Raw genomic sequence first — 27,988 nt, 5'->3', positions numbered from 1 at the left:
CTCCTCCTCCTCTCTCCTTCCAACAGAAGGAAGTGCCAGGGACTGGCAAGCCCAGGCAGGCAAGTGTTGATACACACAGCTGCTGTCAGGGAAAACATAAACCGGAGGCGTGTGTTGCCTGTTGCCAGCAGAGAAAAAGCAATGAAATGCCCCACATATGCTCTCCGCATATGCAGAGGAAGGGATCCCAAGACACATTCATTGATCCAGGACATTCGATGCTAGCCGAATCCTGCAGCAGGAAGTCACAGCGAGAGACAGGTAACCTGCAAGTAAATCTTTATTTTATCAGTTTTTTAAAGGGTGACCCTTGGAGCCCTTACAGTTCTATGAATCTATTATCTGTTTTAACTGTTAAGAGCATAAGGCGAGCCTGCTGGATCTAGCCAGGGGCTCATCCAGCCCAGCAACCTGTTCTCACAGTGGCCAACCAGATTCCCATTGTGGGAAACCAGCAAGCAGGGCCAGAACACAAGAGCCCTCTGCCCTCCTGCAGACTATGGAGGCAGAGGATAGCTATCATGCCTAGTTTGTAGCCATCAATAGTCCGCTCCTCCATTAATTTTAAAAAGCCATCTAAATAGGCAAGCCACCCCTGCCTCTTGCAGGAGTCCATAGCATTGCAGAGAGACAGATCCCGAAATGCATTTGCTGACCCAGGCATGAAATGTTAGCCAAATCCTGCAGCAGGAAGTCCTGGTGAGAGGCAGGTAAAAGGTAAAGGTAAAGGGACCCCTGACCATTAGGTCCAGTCGTTACCCACTCTGGGGTTGTGGCGCTCATCTCGCTTTATTGGCCGAGGGAGCCGGCGTACAGCTTCCGGGTCATGTGGCCAGCATGACTAAGCTGCTTCTGGCGAACCAGAGCAGTGCACGGAAACGCCGTTTACCTTCCCGCCGGAAGTATTTATCTACTTGCACTTTGACGTGCTTCCGAACTGCTAGGTTGGCAGGAGCAGGGACCGAGCAACGGGAGCTCACCCGTCACAGGGATCCCCGTCACGGGGATTCGAACCACCGACCTTCTCATCGGCAAGTCCTAGGCTCTGTGGTTTAACCCATAGCGCCACCCGCGTCCCGAGAGGCAGGTAACTCACAAGGAAATCCCATTTATTTCTTTATTTATGAGTCTCTGCCTGTCTGTTGTTTCAAAATATTGTTATTTATTTGGGGAGGGTATTAGATTGTAAGCCTGACCCATAGGAGCCAATTCATGGGGACCAAGGTCCCTTCTGCTCCCCCCCAATAAAAAATTTGAGGGGGCCGACCTCCCCCAAGTTGATGGGTATTGCTGTGGCATGTGATCAATTATGTGGGACGGGGTTTACCTGCACCCCATGTTTTATTCAGATTGGCATCCCTGGCCTGAGCCCCCTTCTAATTCCTGGATCCAGTACTGATGTAATTCCTGGAATAGCCAGGCTAGCTTCCTGGCAAGGTAATGGACTAAATATTGGTAGTTAAAGTAACCAAGGAAGTGGCTCTGTGCCAGATGATTAATGGGTGGGTCCCTCCTCCCTCAACTGCCTGGTAGTTAGAAGGACAAAAGCCACAGTTGGGAGTTGAGTTGTGTGAGATTGCAGGCTGGGCAGCTGGGAAACAGAGCCATGCCTGATTTCTGCTTGAATCCAAGCCTGCTACCTTCAGGGGTGCTAATGCTGTGAACCCTTCCATCGTAAGCTCAGACCTGGGAGAGCACAGGGTTCAAATCCCCCTGCTTGGCCATGAAGCTCCCTTGGCCTTTGGAGGATAAAATGGGGAGTGGGGAGGTTAGGCTGAGAGTGAGGTACGGGCCCAAGATATCACCCAGTGTGTTTCATGGATGAATGGGAATTTGAACCCTGGTCTTTTCCAGGTCCTACCCCTACACTCTAACCACTACACTACACAGGGTCTTATTATGTATACTTAATATATATACAATATACTATATATGCAGGTTTTGGTGTCCTCGGGTGTCTTCCCGTGTAAAAGTTGGGGTGTCTAGGCGACGTTTCGACGAGGTCTCACTCGTCATCTTCAGGCTGGTGCTTTCGGCTTCTTGTTACTGGAACAGAGCTCTGGAACAACCTCTGTTCCAGTAACAAGAAGCCGAAAGCACCAGCCTGAAAATGACGAGTGAGACCTCGTCGAAACGTCGCCTAGACACCCCAACTTTTACACGGGAAGACACCCGAGGACACCAAAACCTGCATTCCTGTACCCGTGAAAATCTACGAAAACATATACTATATATATATATATATGGCAGGTGTTCCATTGTCTCCCAAGATAGGCAGATGCCAGCATATATATGGTAAAAAATATACTCTCTACTTATACAATGTTGTAGTGGTTCTAGGGGTTGCTCGTGTGTAAGCTAGTGCAAACACCTGGCTGGGTTGCCTGAGTGAACCTTTTCTGTCTGGACAGCCACTCACCCGTGGCTGTCTCAATCGCTGGCAGAATCCGTCAGTGGGCGTTTCTTAAACTTCTTCCAGCAAAGAAGCTCTTTGACGCCTAGTCTCCTCCTACTCTCTCTGTGCGAAAGCCTTCTGCGCAAGGAGGGCGTAGGCAGCGGAGGACCTCTACTCTCCCCGCTGGTCCCCGGCAAGGAGTCATGGGACCGCCTCGCCGCTTCCCCCATCTGCCCCCCTTCTCCACTGGTGCTACGCTGATTCTCTTCCCCAGAAGATGGGCTGCCTCTCCCAATCCCGGGACGCTCTCTGGAATCCCTCTGGATTTTGCTGTCTCCCTCCGGCACTGATGGCAGTTCGCTGACAAATATTATATTTAATATATAGAGCTCTGCCTTCTCGAACACCTGGTTTTTGACATTCTTTTTAAAGGAAAAAACCTAGTCTTATATACGGAAAAATACGGTATATGACCAATTATTTTGACAATATATCTATATTGGTATCATCAAAAATATTCAGTCACGCTGATTTTGGACAACAAACAATAGTGTCTTTGGTAATAGTTATAATTTCTGTCAAAATTAAATTCCAAAAATTTTGCACAAATTGACATTCCCACACAATAAATGAAAACCTACATTGCAGGGGGTTGGACTGGATGACCCTTGGGTTCCCTTCTAATTCTATGATTCTATGTACCAAGTTTATTGCAATCCCTCAACAATAAGGTAATACAGAAGAAAACATTTTTTTTTTTTACATTTGCAAAGGAATGCAGTACCATCTGTGTAGTGATTTCAAGGAGTTTTCCCTAAGAAAACTGGAAACAGACCTTAATGGCTGCAGTTCTGAAATTTTATTGCAATCCTCAGGAACAATTTGTGTGCCAATATCCAACTCCCGTATCTTTTAAGCCAGTGTTTCCCAACCTTTTTTGGGCAAAGGCACACTTGTTTGATGAAAAAAATCTCGAGGCACACCACCATTACAGCCCCATGACGTCAGCGTGCAGCGTCACGCCGGGAGGGACGCACGAAAGTGTAAGTTTCAATTTTTTCCCCTCCCCCTTGCCGGGGAACCTCCAAGCTTTGGGGGGGAGGAGGAGGCAGCAAAGCGAGGCAGGAAGGAGAGCGCGGCTTGGCTGGGTGAGCTTTGGCAGGGGCAGGGAATGAGAGCCGCGAGAGCCGCCTCTCGCCGCCCGACTCGCCCGCCTCCCTCCAGGCAACATCTCGCGGCACACCAGGCAACATCTCGTGGCACACTAGTGTGCCGCGGAACAGTGGTTGGGAAACACTGTTTTAAGCGGTTCCATAGATCCATAATTTACATTAAGCAATATATATACAATTCAGAAACTAATCCTTTCCCCTTCTACCCATTGTGTTTAATGAAGTTTTGAATGGTGCTAAGGGTCTCAGAGCTTCTGCTTCCCACCACCAGTCTGGGCAGAGAGCAACCTTGACCTCCCCTTCAGCAGTCAAACATCAGGGCCAGCTCTGAATTCCTCAGCTCCTTTCCTTGCTCCTACCTGCCTGGGAAGCTACACCTGTTGGATTCCTCTTTCCTGCAAATGGGTGGGTGGGACTCTGCATTGACCGTCCTGGCTTTTCCCTTAGGCTGAAGGAGGATTCCTTTGGGATGGACAAGACACCCCTTCACCCAGGATTGGGACCTTGGATCCTGTGACTCTGGGGTAGAGGCTGGCCTCTCGACGAGACTCCCATCCTGCCAAGATCCATCCATCGGAAGGGGGTCCATGGAGCTCCATCCATCTTCCTTGGTCCCCCCAGCTGAAGGCTGGGGGATGGAGGGTGGGAGCCACCTGGCCAAATCTAAAGCCAGCATCCCAGGACATTGCCATATTGCTCAGAAGTTGTTGGAGGCTCTCAAAAGCAAGTCCCCTCCAGACAAGAAGCTGCAGGAGTTGCAGCAGCGGATACTGGAGCAGCAACGGCGGTGTCTTGTCCGTGCCCTGGGAGGGGGGAGTGCCCCCACTCTGGGCACAAGGACTCTCAAGAGGAAGGTTGGCAAGCCGGCTGCCCACATCGTTGACACTCTAGATCCAGCTTCTGAAGGTGAGTTAACACAGCTAGTTGCTTTGGAATCACAGAATTGTAGCATTGGAAGGGACCACCAGGATCATATAGTCCAACCTCCTGCAGTGCAGAAATCCCTGCAAAGGATTATTATTAAGAGAATAGGAAGAGCCTGTTGGATCAGGTCCATGGCCCATCTAGTCCAGCATCCTGTTCTCACAGTGGTCGAATGCCTCTAACAACCTAGGAATCCAGATAGGTTCATAGCTGTCAACTTACAGATTTGAAAATAAGGGACCAGCAGCCAAAATAAGGGATTTTAGTCAACCAGCTCCCCAGCCAAAGGCAGAAAGCCCAGCTAGCCCAGCAGCCAAACGAAGCCTCAAGTGGTGGTTCCCACAGTGCAGCAACCCGCAAAGGGGGTGCAGCAAGGAAAACCACCATCACTTCTTCGCTGGGAAGCGCTGAGCAAAGGCAAGTCCCCAGGCAATGCGGCCGATTTGATCAGCACAAGGCATACAAGCTCCACCCCCCCAGTCGTTCTTAGACTCCTTATTGGGTGAGCAACGCAGCCAAGCAACACAGCTGGAGCCTCCCTCCTCCCTGGCCGGCAGGGAGGGAGGGAAAGGAGCTGCTTCCTTTGAAACCCGGGAAATTTAAGGGACATCATCAATAAGGGACAGCAGCGGGACACGGCGCTGGGATAAGGGAATTTCCCGCCAAATAAGGGGCAGTTGACAGCTATGGATAGGTTGCCTCTTGGCCTGGAGGTTTCACAAGAGCACCCGAAGAGCCCTGGTTGATCAGGCCAAGGGGCCCCATCTAGTCCAGGCTCCTGTTCTCACAATGGCCATCCAGATGCCCATTATGGGAAGCCCACAAGCAGGATGCGAGCACATGATCAGCCTCCCTTCTTGTGGCTTCAAGTAACTGGTATTCAAAGGACCACTGCTTCTGATAAAGCTCTGCCACCATGGCTAATAGCTGTCTCGCGCAGGAATTTGCCCAGTTTGTCAAAATTATTGTTAATGTTACACCAGTTCACTTATAAAGGCTGTGTGCACATTCAAAGCACATTTCCCCATGCAAAGAATTCTGGGCACTGTAATCTGCTGATGGTTGCTCGGAATTGAAATTGAAATTGAAATACTTTATTATCACTTGTACAACTTGTATACAGTGAGATTACATGAGCACCCCCCCCACTGAGCTCTCTTAGTCTTATTTCCCCTCGTTTAGTGACACACACACACCAAACCTGAAAGTCAGTTGCCCTGTTGTTATATTTTCATTCAGCAGCCTAACAGCCCACAGATAGAAGCTGTTCTTTACCCTGTTGGTACAACTAATCATACTTCTATATCTTCTGCCTAAGTTCAGGAGATCAAGAAAGTGCCAGCCAGGGTGTGAATCATCCCTGAGAATTTAACTCGCTCTCCTGAGGCAATGTTCTTCCATCTCATCCAGCAGATTCATGGGACAGCCCATAATATCTTGTGCCGTATTCACCACCCTCTGTAGGCACTTCCTACAAGTTAATGTCAAACCAGTGTACCACACCGTGATGCAGTATGAAAGGACACTTTCTATTGTGGACCTGTAGAAGGAGATCATCAAATTTTGATTGACATTGTTCTTTCACAATGCTCTGAGGAGATGGGATCTCTGTTGGGCTTTCTTAACCACCTGGGTTGTATTGATTTTCCAAGTAAGGTCTTCACTGAGATAAACTCCTATGAATTTAAAGGAAGAGACTCTCCCCACACAGCCTTCTCTGATGTACAGCGGGGCTAGTTCTCCTCTCTTCCTCCAAAAGTCCAACACCATCTCCTTTGTCTTGCCGATATTAAGGTGCAAGTTGTTCCCTAGGCACCATGTAGATATTTTTTGGACCTCTCCTCTATACGCTGATTCATCTCCACCTGTTATTAAACCCATTATGATGGTGTCCCCTGCAAATTTAATAATTGCAGTAGACTGGTCAGATGATACACAATTGTATGTATACAATTGCAGGACAACATGAGGTAAATTACAGTTCCCAGAACTCTTTGATGGAAAGAAGGTGCTGGAATGTCCAAGTGATAGCAGGATTTGGCTGCTGGAGAATCCGCCCCCAATATATATTTATTTGTGGTTTTATGGTGCATTGTCAAAATCTGAGTTTAATGTATCATGTGACTTTTCTCACTGGTGAAGGCCGCAGAGGAACGTCAGGAAAGGAGAAGAGGCGCAAATCGCACATGATTCCTCCCCCTGAGATGTCTCAGAAAGAGAGAGGTAAAGTTATGGTGGACTGTGTGTGTGCTGCTTGGACCAATTTTTCATTCATTCATTCATTCATTCCTGCATTTCATGCTTTTTGAATCCATGCAGCCAGCCAGCCATTTTTTTTTCTTTTGCAGGACTTAACTGGTATTCCCCAGTTATTTCTCAACACAAGCATGTCCCCCCTCATTTAATCCCCACAACAACAACAACCCTGCAAGGTGATTAGGCTGAGAGGTAAAGTGACTGTCCCAAGGCCGCACAGTGAGCTTCATGTGCAAGTGGAAGGAATTGAACCCTGCTCTCCTAGTTTCCCAACCAACACTCTAACCACTCCATCCTCCACATGGGCTCTCTCGTGAGGGTTAGCTATTGATTAACCTTTCCTGCTCCGTGAATTTTTTCTGTCCTATTTTAAAGCCATTGAAGTTGGTGGCCCATCAGTTTAACTAAGAACGACTTTCGTTTATCCATCCTGGACCTTCCAACTTTCTGTTTCATTGTATGCTTACAAGTTCTGGTGTTATGAGACAGGAAAGAAAACTTTTCTCTATCTATTTTTTTTTCCTGTGCCAGGCATAACTTTGTAAACTTATCCCCTGTTCCTGCTCCATCAGCGGAGGGGGCTTTTTGCTTGCTGAACCCTATTTAAAATGTATGAAATAGACAATAATTTCCTCCTCCCTCCTGCTTTGTTTTAATGAGTGGACTGAAAAATGACTAGTGTGCCTCCCTTGCAGGGAGGGCTGCCGCCACCCACATTCATCAAGGGAACTGTCAGCATCAGTCCTCAGGAAGGTCCCTTTCATCGTTTGTCAGTGGTGAGATGGATGGGAGGCCAGAGGTCAGAGGCAAAGCGCTTAGCACCATGATGAATTAGTGATCTGAAGTAGTTAATGAAAAATTAAGCCACACTGGCTGCAAAATATTCATCTATTCATGGGAAGGAGGAATGGGGAAGGAGGCTCAGGTAGGTGGGCAAAGAATCCTAGAATTGTAGAGTTGGAAGGGACACCCAAGGGTCATCTAATTCAGCCCTCTGCAATTCAGGAATCACAGCTGAAGAATCCCTGACAGATGGCCATCCATCATCCACTTAAAACCTCCAGTGAAGGGGAGCTTTAAACAAGGAATAGAATTCAGGATGGCTACTAGCCAGGAGGCTCTACTCTGCCTCTATGGTCAATGCTTCTGAATACCAGTTGCTTCTGGGAACCACAGGAGGGGAGAGGGCTCTTGTGCTTGAATCCTCCTTGCAGGTTTCCCAATATGCTTTTGGTTGGCCACTGTGAGGACAGGAGGCCGGACTAGATAGGCTACTGGCCTGATCCAGCAGGCTATTCTTACGTTGTTCACAACCCTGCTTGATCCTAGAAGAAACCCTCCAAATGATTTACAAAAAAGGATAAAAAATAAAACTATCTGTAGCAACGATAATTTAGTACATCTGGAGAGTTAATAATAGTGTGAAAATAGATTCTAACTCACATCAGCTTTCTAAACACCTGGGCAGGCCTGTCTAAAGAAAACTGTTCTTAGCTGGTGCTGAAAAGATTACAGTGAAGCTGCTTGCCTGATGTCAATAAGGGAGTTCCAGAGTTTTTGCAGGTACAAATGCAGCTGTCTGGAGAGTGTCTCACTCCTCAAAGACCCTTTTCCTGCTGGGTTTAATCTAGGAGCCCATTTATTTGGTCCTTCTGCCTGGAGGGAAGGCCAGAAGCTGGCCAGGAGGATCCTGGGCCAACCCCAGAAATACCCAAGGCCGGGGGACAGCAGCTCTCTATGGATGGCAGCAAAGGGCACCCCAGGTATGTCCTCTTTTGACATTTCTTCCCCACTCCCATTTCTTGAGAGCAAAGCTTTAAAAATAATTGTGAAAATAGATCTCCACTGAAACAAGCATGGTTTGTTGCATTGCTGCCTCGTTGTTAACTGGTGGTTTAACAAAATAAACCCAGTTCCTGGAAACCAGAGAAAGGGAAAGTGGGTCCTGTTTGTTGGCCATGGTGAGGGCAGGATGCTGAACTGGATGGGTCCCCTTTGGACTGATGATTCTTATGGAACTGGCAGCTCCAGAGGCAGTCTGTCTTGATTCCCAGGTTCTTAAGGGTATTTGGCCACTGTGAGGACAGGATACTGGATTACCTGGACCATTGGCCTGAACCAACAGGCTCTTCTGATGTTCTTATGCTTTCCACAGAACCGGAAAAAGGTTTGTTGACCATGTCCCAGGTAGAACAAAGCTCTTTAGGAAGAAGAGGTGGCACGCACCGCAAAGATCATGCCATGGAGAGAGGAACAGCACAAGCTGGAGAAGCAGATGGTGCTGCAGGATTGAACAAAATCTGCCAAGGCTGCAGGAACCAGGAATATCCAGATCTAGAAAGGGAGGCAGGAAATCTGCAAAGGCAAACTGGAAGCAAGGGTAAAGCAGGTTGCTCCGATGGGATGGAAACCAGGGATTCCCCCAAGGTCCACAGTGCATCTGCAGACACTGGGTGGATGTGCCCCAGAATACTCTCGGCCATCCGCAAGGGGAGGGTGAAGGAGACCTCCCGAATGGAGAACCAGCCCAGGCTGGATGGACAGAGGAAGAGGATCCCCTACAATATTGATGAGGTACGGGAATTTATGGTGCAGAAGATGGCAGAAAGGAGAAAGATGGCCCAGGAAGAAAAGCGAGCTTTAAGGGAGGCGCAGGAGTCAAGGAAGCGGAGGCTAAAAGAGGTGGAGAGGAAGCAGAAGGAAGCCTTCAGCAGAAGCAGGAGGAGAAAGGCTTACACAGAGGAGGAAGTGGGCGGGAAGTTCAGCTGGGGAAGCGCGTCCACGAAGTATGCCAAGAGTCACTGGAGCCTGGTAAGGATATAAGATGTGTGTTTGATTGGTGGAAAGAGTGGTTGGTGAGCTGTAATTCAAAAGTCCAAGAGAGAGCAGCAAAAAAGGGTAATGCATCAGGGTTCTGTCCTGGTCCCAGTGTTCCTCAATGTCTTTATAAATGATTTCGATGAAGGAATTGAGGGGATGCTCGTCAAATTTGCAGATGACAGCAAACTGGGAGGGGTAGCTAATGCCAGAGAAGACAGAATTGGGATTCAAGATGGTCTTAACAGATTGGATAACTGGGCCCAAACTAACAAAATGAATTTCAATAGGGACAAATGTAGGCAGGAATAGCTAGCTGCTCAAATATAAGATGGGGGAACACCTGGTTTGCCAGTAGGACTTATGAAAAGGATCTACGGATCTTAGTAGACCACAAGCTTAACTTGTGTCTACAGTGTGATGCAGCAGCAGCAAAAAACACACCAAAAAACCCCTCTATACTACTTTTGGCTGCAGCAACAGAAGTATGGTGTTCAGATCAAAGGAAGTCATAGTACTGCTTTATTCTGCTTTGGTCAGACCACACTTGGGGTACTCAGTCCAGTTCTGGGTGCTGCAATTTAAGAAGAATATTAACAAATGGGAATGTGGACAGAGGTGGGTGATCAAGCTGTAAAGGAAACCAAGCCTTAAGAGGAATGGCTGAGGGAGTTGGGTAGGCTGAAGAAAGGGAGACTGAGAGGAGATATGATAGCCATCTTCAAATATCTAAAGGGCTGCCCCATGGAAAATGGAACAAGCTTGTTTTCTGCTGCTCTGGAAGGGAGGACCTGAACCAATGACAGGAAATGAGATTCTAACTGGAGGGCACCAGGTTGGGGAAAGCCCGCCCTATAAAATAATTCCAGCATTTTTGCAAAGTGGATGCTCTTTTCCATTTCAGGAACCGGAAGTCTCACATTGGGTCCGCCACACATCACGTGCTCTTCTGAGGGGTGAGGTGGGGTTTCCCAGGTAAGATGGTTGGCATTGCTCCCAGGTGCTGAGGAGTGGGATAGGATTGAAGCAACTAGTGCTATTTTGGGGTTTTTGAATAATGTTTTCCTTCCTTTCTGGTTCTTTTGTCTTGTCAGTGAGGAGTGTCCAGAGGCGTCCAAGACAGCAGAAGTGACCGAAAGCTCAGATTTGTTTCTCACTAGTGTTAGTCACAGCCCTCTAAGGCTGAGGGACCTGGACGTTGCCCCATCGGAACTGTCCAGACTTTCTCCCCACAGAAGCAAACAAGAGAAAGTCAGAGCCATTGGCCTTCTCGCCAGGAGCCTCAGTGAACGGCTAGAAAATGAGACAAGAAGGCTGAGGGCCAGAAACAGGCCACTTGAATCTTCAGGGGACCAAGGGTGGCCAACGGGACCCCCATCGCTGTCAGAGGGACCTTCTGCCACCTCAAAGCCTGAGGCTCCACCTGCAGCATGTGAAAATGCCTTTTGGGAGCCCAACTATTTCCGTAGTCCATCACTGCATGCTCAGGAGAACTCTCTCCTTCCAGAAGGAGCAGCAGCAGTAGCAACCCAGGCTGCCATGGAGAGGATCTGGGCCTTCTTGTCCATTGCCAGAATTCATGGTGAGGGACCGCAGAGGGATCTTTCCTCTGAGGTGGAAGAGCAACATGCAGCCAGTGCAAAAAACATCAAGGAAAGGTGGAAAGGTGAGCTGAGGCGTTTCCTGGGTTGCTGGTCCCTGCTCTACCAACTGAGCTATCCCAGTACTCAATATGTAACTTCCTGTTTCCTCCCTTTACTCTCTCCTCAACCAGACATGCTCTATGCTTGCTCCATTCCCAAGCAAAAGCCTGAAACTGTTTTGACTGTAAATATAAGTATTTTACCTGCATTGTTTGTATTGCTGCTGTAGCTGAAGACCAATGCAAGACTCTTGAGTTAGTAATCATAGTCTGTTGTCTGATTTCTTTGCTTAGAGGGGTAAGAAAGGTGGAAGCCAGCTTACTTTGTTGCTGGACTTGCTCAAGAAGAGGTTTTGTAGCCTAATTCCTATACTTCTAATTTTGCTGCCAAGGATGGGATTTAAAAGCTCTCTTTAACCCACACACATGGGTTCCTGGAGGGATAAATTGCAACTAATATATCCTCTCTGAAGGTGGCCCAGTTGGTTAGAGTGTGGGTCTGATAATGCCTAGGTTGTGAGTTTGATCCCCGCATGGGACAGCTGCACATTCCTGCATTGCAGGAGGTTAGACTGGGTGATCCTCTGGATCCGTCCAACTCTAAGATTCTTACCTATTAAAACCCATTTGACACCTAGACGTCATCCTCATTGTGAAAAAACTGAGCTTGGGTCTCAGGCCTTAAAGCCGTCCATACATAATCCTTCCTTTTCTTCTAAAGGTTTTCTTGCAAGTAGGGAACCTCAAAGAGGACCCTCCCCCGAGACGCCAGGTGCCTCAGCTGCCACACCACACCTGCAGTTCCTCACCCAAAGGTAAGTACCTCCCGACCCTCATGGACCTTCACTGCTGCTGTGGTGCTCCATCAGAATGCAAGAAAAGCCTGCATGACCAAGCCAATGGCCAGTCCAGCATTCTGTCCCCACAGTGGCCAGCCAGGTGCCTGCAGGAAACCTGCAAGCAGAACCCAATCACAAGAGCCCTCTCCTTTCCTGTGACTTCCAGCAACCGGTATGTACTACCTCTGACTGTGGAAGCAGAGCAGAGCCATTGTGGCTTGTAGCCATCCAGAACCCTCTCCTCCTCCATGAACTGGTCTAATCTGCATGCAGCACAGAGTTAAACTATGGAAGTCACTGCTGCAGGAGGCAGTTATGGCCACCAACATGAATGGCTTTAAAATGATTAGGCAAATCCATGGAGGGGAGGGCTATCAATGGCTACTAGGCACGATGGCTGTGCTCTGACACTACAGATGGAGGCAGCAATGTTTCTCAAAGCCAGTTGCTGGAAACCACAGGAGGAGGGATGAGTTCTTGCGCTCAGATCTTACTTTTGGGTTTCCCATTGGGGGCATGTGGTTGGGGGCCACGGTGAGGACAGGATGCTGGGCTAGATGGCCTGATCCAGCAGGGCTCTCTTTATGCTGTTATGTTCTAAACTCTTCTTGCCAAATGCAAAATGCAAATATCTTAAAAAAGGATTTTGGGTGCTCCAGTTTACTGGAGAGCCCCTTTCCGTCTTTCAGCTTCTGCAAATGGTAGTCCAAGGATTTTGGGAAGCACAGTGACTTTCTGTTCATGAACAGTTCCTTTATGGCAGAGCTTTCCAAACTTCTCACACTTTTAACACATGCATCATTTCACGATACAGTAATTCATCTTTACCAGCATGCAGGAAGTTAAACTAACCCCTTTCCGGCCCTGAGAGGAGCTTGGGGAGCGTTCACACAACACAACTACACAGTGCAGCTGACACATGTGTCGTAACACACAATTTGGAAAGCTTGGCTTTGTGTGGTGCCTGCTTGTGTGGGTGTTTTCATATGAACCCAGAGAAGAGGAGCAGTGTTGTGTAGTGGTTAGAGTGTCAGAGTCGGATCTGGGAGAGCAGGGTTCAATTCCCCACTCAGCCATGAAGCTCACTGTGTATCCTTGGGGGCAGTCACTGCCTCTCAGCCTAACTCACCCTGGGGATTAAATGAGGACTAGGACCCTGGGAGAGAGCAGGGTTCAAATCCCCACATAGCCATGAAGCTCACTTGGACAAGTCACTCATTCTCAGCCTAACCTACCTCACAGGGTTGTTGTGGGGACTCCATGAAGAGAAGGGGGCTAATCACCACCACTCTTGAACTCACTGGAGAAAAAGGGGGGCTATAAATGCAATAAAGAAAGAAGAGCAGTTCTACGGTTGACCACAGGGTGGCACTGCCAGCCCATGCAAAAGCCATGCCAGTTGGGTGCGCCAAAGGATCCCCACAGCTGTTCAGGGACTTCCCTTTGGGGCAGCTGCATGAGAAGAAGAGGTTGGGATAGATCCTGTGGTCAATCCGTATGGTTTCCATTTCTTTCAGTTGAGCTCTGTTGGCACAACTGTGAATTTCCTGGTCTCTCTGCTGTGATTCCTGCATTGCAGGGGGTTGGGTTATTGTTCCTTCTCCCCCACAAAAAGGGGAGACAGCAACAGCTGGGGGTCTTCAGTCCCAGGAAACTCCTTTCTGTCCAGATGCAGGAAGAGATCCTCTGCTGTGGCTGACCTGGCTTGGGAGACAACATACAGAAACCAGACAGAAAAGGCTGAGCTGGGTTTTCTTTCCCCCAATCAGTGTGATTACCTTGTCTCTTCTGAACTCCTCATCCTTTGTGGGATGAGAGATTAGAGGTATTAAGGTGCTCTCTTTGGGAGCAGGGGGGTGAGAGCAGGAGGCCATGGCACCCTGCTCCTTTATCATCAACAAAGGGGGTTTGCAGTGGCAGAGCATCCCAGGTGCAGGAGGTCCCAGATTCAGTCCCCAAATGCTTCCCTAGGTAGGGCTGGTGCCTTCCTGTGTTCCCTGTTTGATTCAGCAAAAATGAGAAATAGAGTCTTACTTTATTTTAGGGAGTCATAGCTCAGTGGGAGAGCTCCTTCTCATTCTCCTTTTAAGTTCTCTTACTAGTTAATTGTGGATGATATAAAAACATTTCCCTTCTATCTGCTGCTGTTCTGTCCCTTCTCTTGGAGCTCCATAAAATGTCTATTATTATTATTATTATTATTATTATTATTATTATTATTAGCTTTTTCACACATTTCCCTCTAATCCTTTTAGCTCAGCTTGGCAGTCAAGTCTTTGAAGAGGTTCCCTGGGGCTTCCAAGACTTGGCCTTGGTATCTCTGCCAGGAATGTCAGATGCTCTTCTGTCTTCTGTACAGGGATGGCCAGGGGGGAACTTTATTCAACTTGAGGACCACATTGTCTTTTCAGAAGCCTTCTGGGGCCACCTGCCAGTGGTGGGCAGGGCCAGAGAAGGCAGAACAACAAATGAAAAATTTATTATTCTTATTATTTTCATCATATTAAAACCTCAGAATGCAGTGGGCCATCCTTCGCTGGAGGTTTTTAAGCAGAGGACCTGTCTGATATGCTTTAGTTGAGATTCCTGCATTGCAGGGGGGGTTGGACTAGATGACCCTTGGGAGTCTCTTCCAACTCTGCAATTCTATGTTTCTATGCTGAGTGTGTGTGGCATGCTAAAGTCAGAAAGTAATCACTTTCCCTTGCTTTCTGGAGGAGTAGCTGTCTTGTTCTCTCTCATACTAGAAACAAATCCTCTGTTTAGTTATTGGAGAGGAACCTGATTGATATATTGATTTCATATTAATTAATAAAATGTATGCACTACTTGATTGATTGCTTACATCCCCTAGTTTCCAAATAATTTTTATTATTGCGATTTTTCATAGAAATATTTCATTTTACGTTGACTGCCAAAGGGTCTTTGTTTTTAATCAGTAAGGTAAAGGTAAAGGTACCCCTGCCCGTACGGGCCAGTCGTGACCAACTCGGGGGTTGCGCGCCCATCTCGCTTAAGAGGCCGGGGGCCAGCGCTGTCCGGAGACACTTCCGGGTCACGTGGCCAGCGTGACGAAGCTGCTCTGGCAATCCGGCACCAGTGCAGCACACGGAAACTTCATTTACCTTCCCGCTAGAAAGCGGTACCTATTTATCTACTTGCACTTAGGAGTGCTTTCGAACTGCTAGGTGGGCAGGAGCTGGGACCGAAAGACGGGAGCTCACCCCGCTGCAGGGATTCGAACCGCCGACCATGTGGTCGGCAAGCCCTAGGCGCTGAGGTTTTACCCACAGCGCCACCCGCGTCCCTCTTTTAATCAGTATGGCCAGCAAATAGATAAATGCAGCTTATGTTTCTCCCTTTCTGTTTATATCAGGCCACAAACCAGCCCTTTGATGGAAACCTGCATAGCCCCCCACCAGAATTTCAGGATGGAAGACCCCAGGGAGAAGCCCTATCATGGGAAGATTCAGGGTGAGGAGATGCTCTTCCCAGACCTTTTCTTCTCTCCCTCCTTTCTTCGGTGACATGGAGTGCCTTCCACCAACTTTGTCGGGAGTCCAAGCTACACCTAAGCTAGTCACAACTAATTTCTGGTGTCTATTCTCTGGTGACTTCTAGGCTAGACTGCTGCGTAGAAGTGGGGTGGGGCTGCCCTTGAAGACAGTTCAGAAACTGTGCTGGCTACCAATTAGATTCCAGGCCCAATTCAAAGTGATGCTCTTGACCTACATATGACCCCAATCCCTTCAGGACCCTCTGTTTCCATATGAACTGACTTGGACCCTGCAATCATCATCTGAGACATTTCTTTGTGTGCCGGACCTTAGAATGAAAAAAGACATATTATTATTATTGCCCCTAGACAATTTGTAAAGGCACTTAGATCATAGAATTGTAGAGTTGGAAGGGATCCCAATGGTCATCTAGTCCAACCCCCTGCAATGCAGCAATCACATGTGAATTATCAAACTCATACAGCAAAGAGGAGAAATAAAATATTAATTAATTAAGACAGCATATATTTTCTATTTTTATATTTACTTCATAAAATGTATATACTGCTTGATTGTAAAACAAATCAAAAGCTCAAAGAGGTATACAAAGAGATAAAACAAATTATCAATAATTTTTTTTGCAACCATAGTTTAAACCTTCTAAGCATCCGGACAGGCTTGTCTAAACAGGAATGTTATTAGTAGCCACCAAAATGAGTGCAATGTAGGCACCTGTTTGATATCAAGAGGCAGGGAGTTCCAAAGTTCCAATATCTGAACTCATTAGGTGCCTCTTAAACTACTGTTCTCCCCCAACGCAAGCTATACAGTAATATATGCCCCCCTGGAGGGGCTCCACTGTCTTTTTTATGCCACAAGAGAGCGCTGTTCTCTTACTAGTTAAGCACAAGGTGATATAAAATACTGTAGTGCCTTTGGCAAGGTTCTAAAGCAGGGGTCAGCAACCTTTTTTAGCCGTGGGCCAGTCCACCGTCCCTCAGACCACGTGAGGGGCCGGACTACCGTATTTTTCGCTCTATAAGACGCACCAGACCACAAGACGCACCTAGTTTTTGGAGGAGGAAAACAAGAAAAAAAATATTCTGAATCTCAGAAGCCAGAACAGCAAGAGGGATCGCTGCGCAGCGAAAGCAGCGATCCCTCTTGCTGTTCTGGCTTCTGGGATAGCTGCGCAGCCTGCATTCGCTCCATAAGACGCACACACATTTCCCCTTACTTTTTAGGAGGGAAAAAGTGAGTCTTATAGAGCAAAAAATACGGTGTATATTTTTTTTGGGGGGGGGAAATGAACGAATTCCTATGCCCCACAAATAACCTAGAAATGCATTTTAAATAAAAGCACACATTCTACTCATGTAAAAACACCAGGCAGGCCCCACAAATAACCCAGAGATGCATTTTAAAGAACAGGACACATTCTACTCATGTAGAAACACGCTGATTCCCGGACCGTGTGCGGGCCGGATTGAGAAGGTGATTGGGCCGCATCCGGCCCCCCGGCCTTAGGTTGCCTACCCCTGGTTTAAACCACCCACTTATCCCAAACAGAGAGCAATAGCCTCCCATCCCTGGAGCAGAGTCCTGCTGCAGCTGCAACTCCATGACAAGACACCTGATTTGCAGGTTCAGTTCCAGCATCTTCAGCCCTTTCCCCAGAACCATGAGGACTATAATCTTGATTTGTAGGGTATGGGGCGTTGCTCTGCTGCAGAAGGCCAATGCGTGCAGAAAGTCTCAGATTCAATCCCTTATGGTTGCTTCAGGTAGGGCTGGGAATACCCACAGAGCTATTGCTGCCAGTCAGTGCAGGTAATGCTGAGCTAGATGGGCCAGTGGTGATAGATAGAAGGTAGTTTGTTTTGCGATGTTTTTAAAAGTGCAGCCTCATGAATTTGGATTAAGTGATTATTGCTGACACTGTTTTTAAAACAGGGCAGAGAATTTGCCGTTGATGGAACAGACTGCTGTCCGGCCTAAAATTTGGGGGAAAAAACACTAATCTTCTCTTCCTCCATTGCTTATCTTAATTAGGAGTTTTGTTGGATTTTGCTAAAACCCTGCAAGGGTGTCAGCGAGAAGCAATTTAGCAGACTGGGGCTGGAGAGTGGTTTTTGAATACAGTGGTGCCCCGCAAGACGAATGCCTCGCAAGACGAAAAACTCGCTAGACGAAAGGGTTTTTCGGTTTTGCGTTGCTTCGCTAGACGAATTTCCCTATGGGCTTGCTTTGCAAGACGAAAACGTCTTGCGCTTTTTTCTTAAAGCCTCTTGAAGAGGCGCAGTTGCGACGGACCGTGCTTCGCAAGACGAAAAACATCGCAAGACGAAAAGAATTATTTTCGTCTTGCGAGGCACCACTGTAATAACTTGAGATGCAAACTGCTCCTCCTGAGAGTTAAATAGGGCGTGTGACACTTCAGACAGTTAATGTGAGACTGTCTGTGCTCTAAAACACTCATGATCACATGCGTAAGGGAGAGGAGGGCATTACGTAGGCAAATGTCAGAACAGGACAAGAAAAGCCACCACCTGATGACTGCCAAACACAAATATTATTGGGTAGATTCTAAAGAAAGCCCTTCTTCCCACAGCACATAGTTAAACTGTGGAACTCCCTGCCACAGGAGGCAGTGACGGGTGGTTTTGAAAGGGACTATTGAGGGCTACTAGCCACCGTGACTATTCTCTGTTTCCATGACTGGAAGCAGCAATGCTTCAGAATGCCAGTTACTGGACGCCACAGGAAGGGAGGGTGCTCTTGCACTTGGTCCTGCTTGAGAACAGGGGGCTGGACTAGATGGGCCACCTTCGGCCTGATCCAGAAGACTCTTCTGATGCTCGTATGTTCTTTCTTTAGGGCTCCAGCCTAAGGCATCTGCTGGCAGCCTTCCCCCCCAGGGGCACCAGGTCTCTGGCCTAAGGTCCCCTCCCACCAACCAGCTCCTTGGCGGAACCATCCCTGCAAAAGAATCTGGCGAAATGAGTGAAACAACGGATCCCACCAGCCAGGTATGGGGCTTGTACTTCCCACTCATTTCTAAGCCATATAAGATTTGGGGGTTATGAAAGGGGCCCCCCTTCAGGGCGGCTGATATTCTACATTACCTCTCCTGGTATGTCCCACAGAGGACCTTATGGTCTTCAAACGAAAACACCTTGGAGGTCCTGGGCCACAGAGAGGTTAGGCTGGCCTCAACCAGAGCCAGGGCTTTTTCTGCTGTGGCCCCGATCTGGTGGAACGCTCTGTCACAAGAAACTAGGGCCCTGCGGGACTTGACTTCTTTCCACAGGGCCTGCAAAACAGAGCTGTTCCACCAGGCCTTTGGCACAGCCTGACCCCCTCCTTTGGTAATCCTCATAGAACTCTATGAGGATTTTCCAGTAGTGATGTATGGAAGTGAGAGCTGGACCATAAAGAAGGCTGATCGCTGAAGAATTGATGCTTTTGAATTATGGTGCTGGAGGAGACTCTTGAGAGTCCCATGGACTGCAAGAAGATCAAACCTATCCATTCTTAAGGAAATCAGCACTGAGCGCTCACTGGAAGGACAGATCGTGAAGCTGAGGCTCCAATACTTTGGCCACCTCATGAGAAGATTTGATTCCCTGGAAAAGACCCTGATGTTGGGAAAGATGAAGGGCACAAGGAGAAGGGGACGACAGAGGACGAGATGGTTGGACAGTGTTCTCGAAGCTACAAACATGAGTCTGGTCTTCCACTGCCTCCCGCAGTTTGGTCAAACTCATGCTGGTAGCTTCGAGAACACTGTCCAACCATCTCGTCCTCTGCCGTCCCCTTCTCCTTGTGCCCTCCATCTTTCCCAACATCAGGGTCTTTTCCAGGGAGTCTTCTCTTCTCATGAGGTGGCCAAAGTATTGGAGCCTCAGCTTCAGGATCTGTCCTTCCAGTGAGCACTCATTATTAACCACTCTCAATTCCACCCTGATAATTGCCACCTGCCTGGATTTTAACTTGTCTAGATTAATTTTAAGATGTATTTTTATTAATTGATGTCTGTTTTTATGCTTATTGTGTTGTTTTCATGATGTTAGCCGCTCTGAGCCCGGCCTCAGCCAGGGCGGGCGAGATTAAAATAAAATAAAATAAAATAAATAAAATAAATAAAATAAATAAAATAAATAAAATAAATAAAATAAATAAAATAAATAAAATAAATAAAATAAAATAAAATAAAATAAAATAAAATAATAATATTATAGCTGAGTGGTGATTCGAACCCTAGTCTCTCAGGTCATAACCCAACACTCTAAACCATCACACCACACTGTTATTTGATTTGGAAAAATAAAAATGAAATGAAAAAACCAGTATCAAAAATTAAAAACAGGCAGCAAAGATTAAAATGATTAAACAGGTCCCAGAAAATAAAAAATAAAAAGATATTCACCTGATGCTAAAAAGATACTTACCTTCTGCAGGTTGATTTGTTTTAACCAGGGAAACACCAGCTGTGGAGTGGAGACCACTTTATGACTAGCACCCACAATATTACCAACATTATTCCACTCCAGTCCCTGGAAAAATTGTGCACCTTTTTTTCAAATGGTCATGAATACAGTGAAAAATGAGCATAAATATACTGCTTTAAAGACAGAACCTCTGTACCTAACTAATGTTAGGGACCCATCGGGGATTCTCCCTTCCTGCTCTTTGCAGGATGCTAATTTCACATTTGTTTGTTTGTGTGTTTCATACATCACCTAATCGTAAAACAAAACAAAAATATCAGCCCATTTACAAAAAAAGAATGACAATAATTTGACTTTCAAAAAGTTAAAATAGTAATAAATGGATTGAAACTCACATCAGTTTTCTAAACACAGGCTTGCCTAAACAAAATGTTTTTAGCAGGTGCTGAAAAGAATGCAGGGAAAACACCTGCCTGATATGAACAGGCAAGGAGTTCCAAAGATCGCCACACTAAAAGATTGAATTCTTGCAAATGCAGGACGAGGATTATATGGCCATCCAACTTCTGTTTAAAAGCCTCCAACGAAGGAGAAGCCACCATCTTCCAAGCTCATAGAATTGGAGAAGTTGAAGGGACCCCCAAGGAAGGGTAGTCTCAGCACAACCCCTTGCAATGCAGGAACCTCAGCCTTATTCCCCTCAAAATAAATTCTCTCCCTTCCCATTTCAGGATGCTGGAGAACCAGCCTGTTTTGAAAGAGCTCTTGTGCTGGGGAAGGAGGAGGAGGAGGAAGGGGGCAAGAAGGAGACCTCCGGTCCAGGATCCTTCAGTGTAGCATCTTCAGGGAGTGCAGGAGGCAGAAGCAGCCAACGACGACTCCAGGATGATGATTACAACACGTAAGGAATGAAAAGACAAACCCTCCTTTTTTCCCCTTTTTGCTTAAAAGTGGCCGCTGGTCTGAACTGTCAAGTGGACAAGGACTTAGGTTAATAACTCCGCTACTTATTTACTTATTTTTATTTATTTGTTTTAGTTCTAGCCCAGGGGTCAGCAAACTTTTTCAGCAGGGGGCCAGTCCACTGTCCCTCAGACCTTGTGAGGGGGCCGGACTATATTTTTTTGGGGTGGGGGTGGGGAGAGAACGAATTCCTATGCTCCACAAATAACCCAGAGATGCATTTTAAATAAAAGGACACATTCTGCTCATGTAAAAACATGCTGATTCCCGGACCATCCGTGGGCCAGATTGAGAAGGCGATTGGGCCGCATCCGGCCCCTGGGCCTTAGGTTGCCTACCCATGTATATCTAGCACCAGGAGCTCAGGATGTTGTACATGGTTTTCCCCTTCTGGATGAGCCACTGGCCTGATCCAGCAGGCTCCTCTTACGTTCTTATGCCAGGAGAGATGGACCGTTGGTCTGATCCCATGCAAGGGCTGTCCATTTCTCCATTTTCTGGCTCTGCCTCTCACTGGCTCCCCAGAACAGGTCAAGTCAGGAGGGCCTGCCTGTGTGACACTGAGCAAGTGCTAAGAGCGCTTTACGATGTTCCAGTGGGGAGGCTGCAGGCATTGCCCACCCTCTCTGCTCCACAAGCCCACCACAAATCCTACCCCCGCAAACCCTTCATGTACTGTCAGTTCCCATAAACCAAGCATTGGGAGCCAGCGGAAGGCTGCATGTTTTGTTAATGGAAAGGCTCTCCAATAAATCTTTGCATGGAGCTGATCTATAAGTCACGTCACTATTGATTATAGGTCAGCCGGGCCTGTCGAAAGTATGGCTGCCTTCACTTTTGCTTCTTGTTGATGGGGCGAGGAATGGGGAAAGATGGCTAACCCAGCTCCACCGCAAACACACTGTCCTTGGAAGTGTTTGGACGCCTTATTCCGTTTCCGTAACTCATTTATTTCATGACTCATTTATTTCATGAGATTTATATGCCACTCGATTATGTGTGGGAGGGGAACCCTCAAAGCAGCTGACAAAGATGAAACGAGAAAACCAAGGAAAAAATTAAATACTTTAAAAATACAAGTAGTTAAAATATTAAAACAAGTGAAAATTCACACCCACTTTCTAAGCATCCGGGTAGGCTTGTCTAAACAAGAATATTTTGAGCAGGCATTGAAAGGAATACAGGAAAGGTGCCCGCCTGATATCAATAGGCAGGGAGTTCCAAAGTGTAGGTGCTGCTGCACTAAAAGATTCATGTTATTTATTGCAAACGCAGAACAGGGATTATGGGGCACCTGTGGAAGTGCCAATTCTACCGATCAAAGCAGTTGAGTGGGCACAAACTGGTCCCTAATTCTTAAGGGCTTTGTCTACTAATGGGAACGCCTTGAACTTGGCCCGGTAGCAGATCAATAACTAGTCCAGTTCTCTGAGCACAGGTGCTGACAAATCTTCATTCCTTCATAAGGCCAGAATTCTGCACTGACTGCAGCCTCTGCATCGAGGGAAACCCCACATGGAACAAATTACACTAACCAAATACTGGCATGTAGAGGCCTCTCAATGGTTGTTAGCTATGATAACTGGGCACAGGACTAGTAGTAGCTAGGATTCCCACATTGCATGGGTTTGGACTAGATGATCTAGTCTACAGTTCTATGATTCCATAACCCCACAACTGATTTGTCACCCTCTCTCTGTATGCAGCCTTGGCACTAAGTGTGGGAAAGTGTTATCACACAGGGATCAAGTGATGGCAGCAGCATCCCCTGGCTGGAAGCCACAGCTGGGGTGTCAAGAGGCTGAGCATCTGAATTCTTCCAGGGAAGGATCTGTAGGTCTCATCCTAGAGCCTGGTGGCTTGGAGATCACAGGTAAGGATAGAAAAGGTGCTTCTTGGGCACATTGCAGGATGTGTTTGTGATGGGGAAAGTTTACAGCATTTGGGACTTTTTACTTTGGAGAAAAGATGAGCAAGAGGTGACGCGATAGAAGTTTATAAAACGATGCACAGCATGGAGAAAGTGGATGGAGGAAACTTTTTCTCGCTTTCTCATAATATGAGAACTCCAATGGAGAGTGTTGGAAGGTTCAGGATGGATAAAAGAAAGTCCTTCATAGTTAAACTATTGAATTTGCTTCCACAAGAGGTAGTGATGGCTACCAATGTGGATAGCTTAAAGAGGATTGGACAAGTTCATGGAGGAGAAGAGTATTGATGGTTACTTGCCATAATGGCTATGCTCTACCTCCACCTTTGGAGGCATCAATGCTTTTGGATACCTATTGCTTGAAGCCACAGTAGAGGCAGAGGGTTCTTGTGCTTAGATCCTGCCTGCAGTTGTCCCACTGGGACATCTGGTTGGCCATAATTTTTTCCTATTTTATCTGGATTTGGTTGTGTTCCAGGTGTATTATTGACCACTTGGTTGTGCTTCCGCAAAACCATGACCTTATATTTGCAGTATTGTTTCTTTCTCTCTGCAATAACCATTTCTCCACTCTGCATCCTTAAGTTGTGGACCAGGTAATGTCAAACAGGCATGCTGATTTTTCTTCTGCACCTCTCAAACATTTGCATTGTTACTTGTGACAAAATAATTTTCAAAAAAATAAAATAAAATCAGCTAGCAAGTAAGAACTGCCTGTCTTCTGTTTCCTTCCAGATCATGTGGAAAATGAGGAAGAGCATTGCAGGGAGAACGTTTGCCTGACAGAGAATCCCAAAGAAGATAACAATCCTTGTAGTTCCGCCTCCGACAGGAGTCCAGGGAGTTTGTCTTCTGCAACATCCTCTGCCAAATCATTTGGCTTTTCTCAAATGCTGGAGAGTCCCAGGTCTGGTTCTGAATTTCTAAAGGCCCGTGCGGTTCTTGTCAATATCTCCAGAAGCTCCCTTTCTCCCTCTGATTTCGAAGAGGAAGATTCCTCTCAAGACACGGATGTGAGCCTGCCAGAGGAATTTGCCTTCCAGGAACAGCCCCCTGACAGTTGTAGTGGCAACAGGATTCCTACAATCGCCGCTGTGTCACAGGCAGAAACTGGTGTGGATGGAGAGTTGCTGTCATCTGGCAGCAGACACCACTTCCAAGCTGCTTCTTGGAGTGCCCATTCAAATCAAGATGGCATGCCACCTATGCGCAGCCAGGAAAAGGCCCCAGAAGCCAGGCCAGAGAGTGAATCTGATTCTGTGGTATTATCAAACAGTGGAGGGCCAAGACCCCTTCTCTTTCAAGCCCAGACACCAGAGACCAGAGAAGACACAAACTCTTCCAGAGTTTCAGACCGGTGGCCTCATGCAAACAGCAAGGGCAAGATGTTGTTTCATATATGGGCTGGGGCAGAGAAGAGCACTTCCTCACCTAGCTGGGCCTTTCAGCATCCTGAGGGTCAGGACCCTTTATCAACCCTCAGCAAAGCCGAAGGGGATGGTGAAGATCGAAACACATCCAAATTTAAAAGCCAACATGAGCCTGTAATAGAAGCACCTAAAGTGTCTTTGAAAAGTGTGAATCCTATCACTGACCAGCTCCAGGATTCACTTGGTTCCTCCAAATCCCAGTACATTTTGGAGAGTGGCACAAGTTATACAGAAAATTCAGGTGATGAAAGTTGCTCCAGCAACAGCGGGCTGTGTGAAGGTGCTACTGAACAGATCACTGGAGCATCGCTGGGCGATGAAGAGGATAGCACCTGTTTGCATTCCCCTGAAACCACAGATATGGCTGCAGAAGGAAATCAAAATGCAACACATAGTCAAAGCAAAAAGGAATCTGGGGTGGCAGTGCCTGGTTCTAGTTCCCCCAAACCTGTGGAGGAACCCCAAGTTGAGAGCTGCCTTTTGCAAAGCGACGAAGGGACTTTCAGCGATGAGCTTCTGTCTCAAATGAAGGAAGATCTGTTATCACCTGTTGACGATTTTCTGACATATGGAAGCAATGATATGCCATCTCTGACCGAACAAGATGTCTCCTTTTCCTCCCAAGGCGAGGATCTTCCCACACACCCCTGAGTCTCCACCAGAGCAACTTCTGTTCCCTACATGAAATACCTCCATGGAAACAAATGACCTGTCCTCATCTGAAGTGTGTAGGCCAGAGGAGGTTCATAGAATCATAGAACTGTAGAGTTGGAAGGGATCCCAAAGGGCCACCTGATCTGATTCCTGAAATACAGGAATCACAGCTAAAGAATCGTACAGCATCTACAGTTGCGAAGGCAGGCAGGGGGAGAATATCATTAAGTGGTCCATCAAGACCCTTAGCAATTTTCAAGTGCTTTGTTGGTGTGGGGAAAAGTTTGACCCATGTGTTTTTCTTTCTTTTTTTAAGGAATGGCATAATCAAAAGCCAGGGTGGCATTTTAGGGGGGCGATTTATAGTTTTAAAAAATTAACGAAGAGGATATAAAGGACCCATCTCGAGCAAGTGGTGCAATTGGAGAGCAGCCCTTTAGAACAGATTAATCAGGAAGCTGAGCCAGGGAAGGAGTTAGCTATAAAATAACGGATTGGAGAGTCAAAATGGGGCTTGCGGAACACGGGAGACATATTAAACTCCCTTTACCATTATGTGCCCAGCACTCTCCAGGCTGACAGCCAGATATATCGTTACCAGCGAGGCCTCCGTCTCGTGATTCTCCTTCTTTCAAGGTCTAATATTTTCTTTGCCGTGCCTTTGATCAATATTAACCTCTTGGGTCAATAAATCTTAGTAGCGGCCTCCAGAGGAGTCATTAGCTTTCATAGGAAATGATTATTTCTCCGTTAAACTCTGCATTTCATTTGCCCACCATCCATCTTTTTCAGACACTGACGCACGCAGCAATCCTTCCTGAAAACAAGGGCCTCTATGAAGTATAAACAGCGTCCTGTTCTCCATCCCTTGAAATGCTTTGGGTTCATTTAAATTCTGTTCAGGGACCACAAAGTGGTCTCCTGCACTGAGAACAGTTTTAAAAAGAAGAAGTGGCTCACATGGAAGCAGAGAAGTCTCTTGGTTAAAACGTGAAATGAAAAAGGGTTCCACACCAGCCATTTGAGTCAGGATTCCCTCAAGGAATCCTGGGAACTGTAGTTTAAGGGTGCTGAGAATTGTTGGGAGGCCCCTATTTCCTTCACAGAGCTACAGTATATCCAGAGTGGCTTAATAATTATAGAATTGTAGGGTTGGAAGAGAGCCCAATGGTCACCTAGTCCAACTCCCTGCAATATTGCAATCCCAGCTAAAGAATCTCTGACAAGTGCCCACCCAACCTCTGCTTAAAAAGCTTCAACAAAGAAAAGTCCATCACCTTCTGAGGGAGTCCATTCCACTGTCAATTAATCCCTCTTCCTGGGGACGTGTGAAATTGTAGCTCTGTGAGGGAGGAAACTACAGTTCCCATGATTCTTTGGAGGAAGTCATGCATTTTGAATGTGTGTTTAAATGTATGGTGTGGTGCTTCACGTCATAACAGAGAGTTGGAAGAGCCCTGAGGGTCATCTAGCCCAACCCCCTGCAATGCAGAACTCTCAACTAAAGCATCCCTGGCAGATGGCCACCCAACCTCTGCTTAAAAACCTCCAACAAATGGGAGTCCTATCCACCTTCTGAGGAAGTTCATGCCATTGTCAGATTTTCTCTCTCTTTAAAATGGTTATTAATTTTAAAATATTTTATCATATAGTTTTTAACCTTTTTAGGTTTTAAACTTCTTTGATATGTTTGGTAATTTAGCAGTATAGAAATAAATAAAGTGTTGGATTAAAAAAAACAGCTAAAAGGGACAGAGAATTATTTGCAAAAACCTAAGATTGCTCTTTTTATACCATGTGCTTGTATGTCCTGTTTTATTGTATACTGCACACACACACACACACACACACACACACACACACGGCCATTCTAGATTTTTGTATGTGCTGCTACAGCCTTTTTCAACCTGGTGCCCTCCAGATGTTTCATTTTTATTATTGTGTTTTTAACATATTAATCACATCAAACTTGTTAACATTTTAAGCATTGTAGAGCAATGTTCCTAGACATTACTAATCTGAAACAGTAACACATAAAAAAGGGGGGAAATGAAAATTGCAGAACTTAAATTGCAACGTAGATTGTGTCTCTGTGTGTATTTTGTTACACACCAGCCAATTTTCTGAGTGGTGTCAGATCCCAGGGGTTTCTGCTATACTTACCCAAGGTCTGTGTTTCCTTTTGGAAAAACAAGGCACAGTGGATACCGTGGTGTCTTTATGACATATGGTTTATTTACCTATATATACAACCTGAGCCTTCGATGGAGAGGTTTCCAGCACCACACTCCAAGAGAGTCTGGCTTCTTCCTTAGCTGCAGCCCTCAAAAACAGCCCTCAGCCATTTATCTGCCTCTTTCTTTCTGCTTGTCACATAACTCCTGCTCTTTAAGCTTTTTGGCTCACATTACTTCGTTCCTCTTTTGTAAGCTATTGTCTTTAGAGTGAAAGCAGCCCCAACTTGGATCCTAATACCTTTCCATCAGGTGATTATCTCAACACAGGAGGTAATTAGCCCTTAACACATGCTAATTCTTGAGGATTAAGAAGTGTCTAATACACAGGCTGAAATACCCATGGGTCTTGCAGAGTTTAAAACATTCTAAGCCTTAATTAAATTCGAACGCCTACTGAACACAGTAACTTAGGGTGCCTAGCACCCACAAATTCAAAACAATGCATGTGTGCTTGTGTATGTATATAAGTATTCATTGTTTGTATTTGGGTATCAGCTGGTGGGGTACTTCCGATTCACCAGAAATAATGAACCTATTTCTGTTGAGGATGGAGATACTTATTTTTGATCATTTTAAAAAACAAACAGACAAGGCTTTTGCGGATCATGAGGTCCCTGCGGAACCGACAGACGCCTCGACGTGCCAGTTCGCGGCAGCGGCGAAGGGGGGCGGCCCACACCACTCCGCACCACGCCCCCCTCGTCCGCTGATTGGGCAACTGGAACGCGGACACGTGGCCACGCCCCCTTGGTCCTGACCGGCGGGGATGGCCAGTTGCTAA

General features: G+C 46.7%; 1 protein-coding gene across 3 annotated transcripts; it reads left to right on the top strand.

The window, feature by feature from the left end:
• The first annotated feature begins 1 nt into the window (after window position 1).
• CCDC187 (coiled-coil domain containing 187) lies at window positions 2–26,709 on the top strand. Of its 3 annotated transcripts, none has more exons than XM_083484973.1 (14): window positions 2–261; window positions 4,015–4,473; window positions 6,634–6,714; window positions 6,840–6,923; window positions 8,379–8,510; window positions 8,903–9,558; window positions 10,469–10,539; window positions 10,659–11,230; window positions 11,928–12,021; window positions 15,422–15,519; window positions 18,420–18,571; window positions 20,725–20,894; window positions 22,663–22,829; window positions 23,622–26,709. In XM_083484973.1, exons 2-14 carry the CDS (start codon window positions 4,155–4,157, stop codon window positions 24,965–24,967), a joined length of 3,942 nt encoding a protein of 1,313 aa, XP_083341099.1. In that variant the 5' UTR covers window positions 2–261; window positions 4,015–4,154; the 3' UTR covers window positions 24,968–26,709. The 3 variants fall into 3 exon arrangements, with proteins under 3 accessions (XP_083341099.1, XP_083341100.1, XP_083341101.1); XM_083484974.1 differs by having other exon boundaries at window positions 3,792–4,473; XM_083484975.1 differs by lacking the exon at window positions 6,840–6,923 and having other exon boundaries at window positions 3–261.
• The last annotated feature ends 1,279 nt before the right edge of the window (window positions 26,710–27,988 follow it).

The sequence above is a fragment of the Podarcis liolepis genome, assembly GCF_965112155.1.
Source record: "Podarcis liolepis genome assembly, chromosome: Z".
Taxonomy (NCBI): Eukaryota; Metazoa; Chordata; class Lepidosauria; order Squamata; family Lacertidae; genus Podarcis; species Podarcis liolepis.
This window is presented reverse-complemented; position numbering and strand designations above follow the sequence as displayed.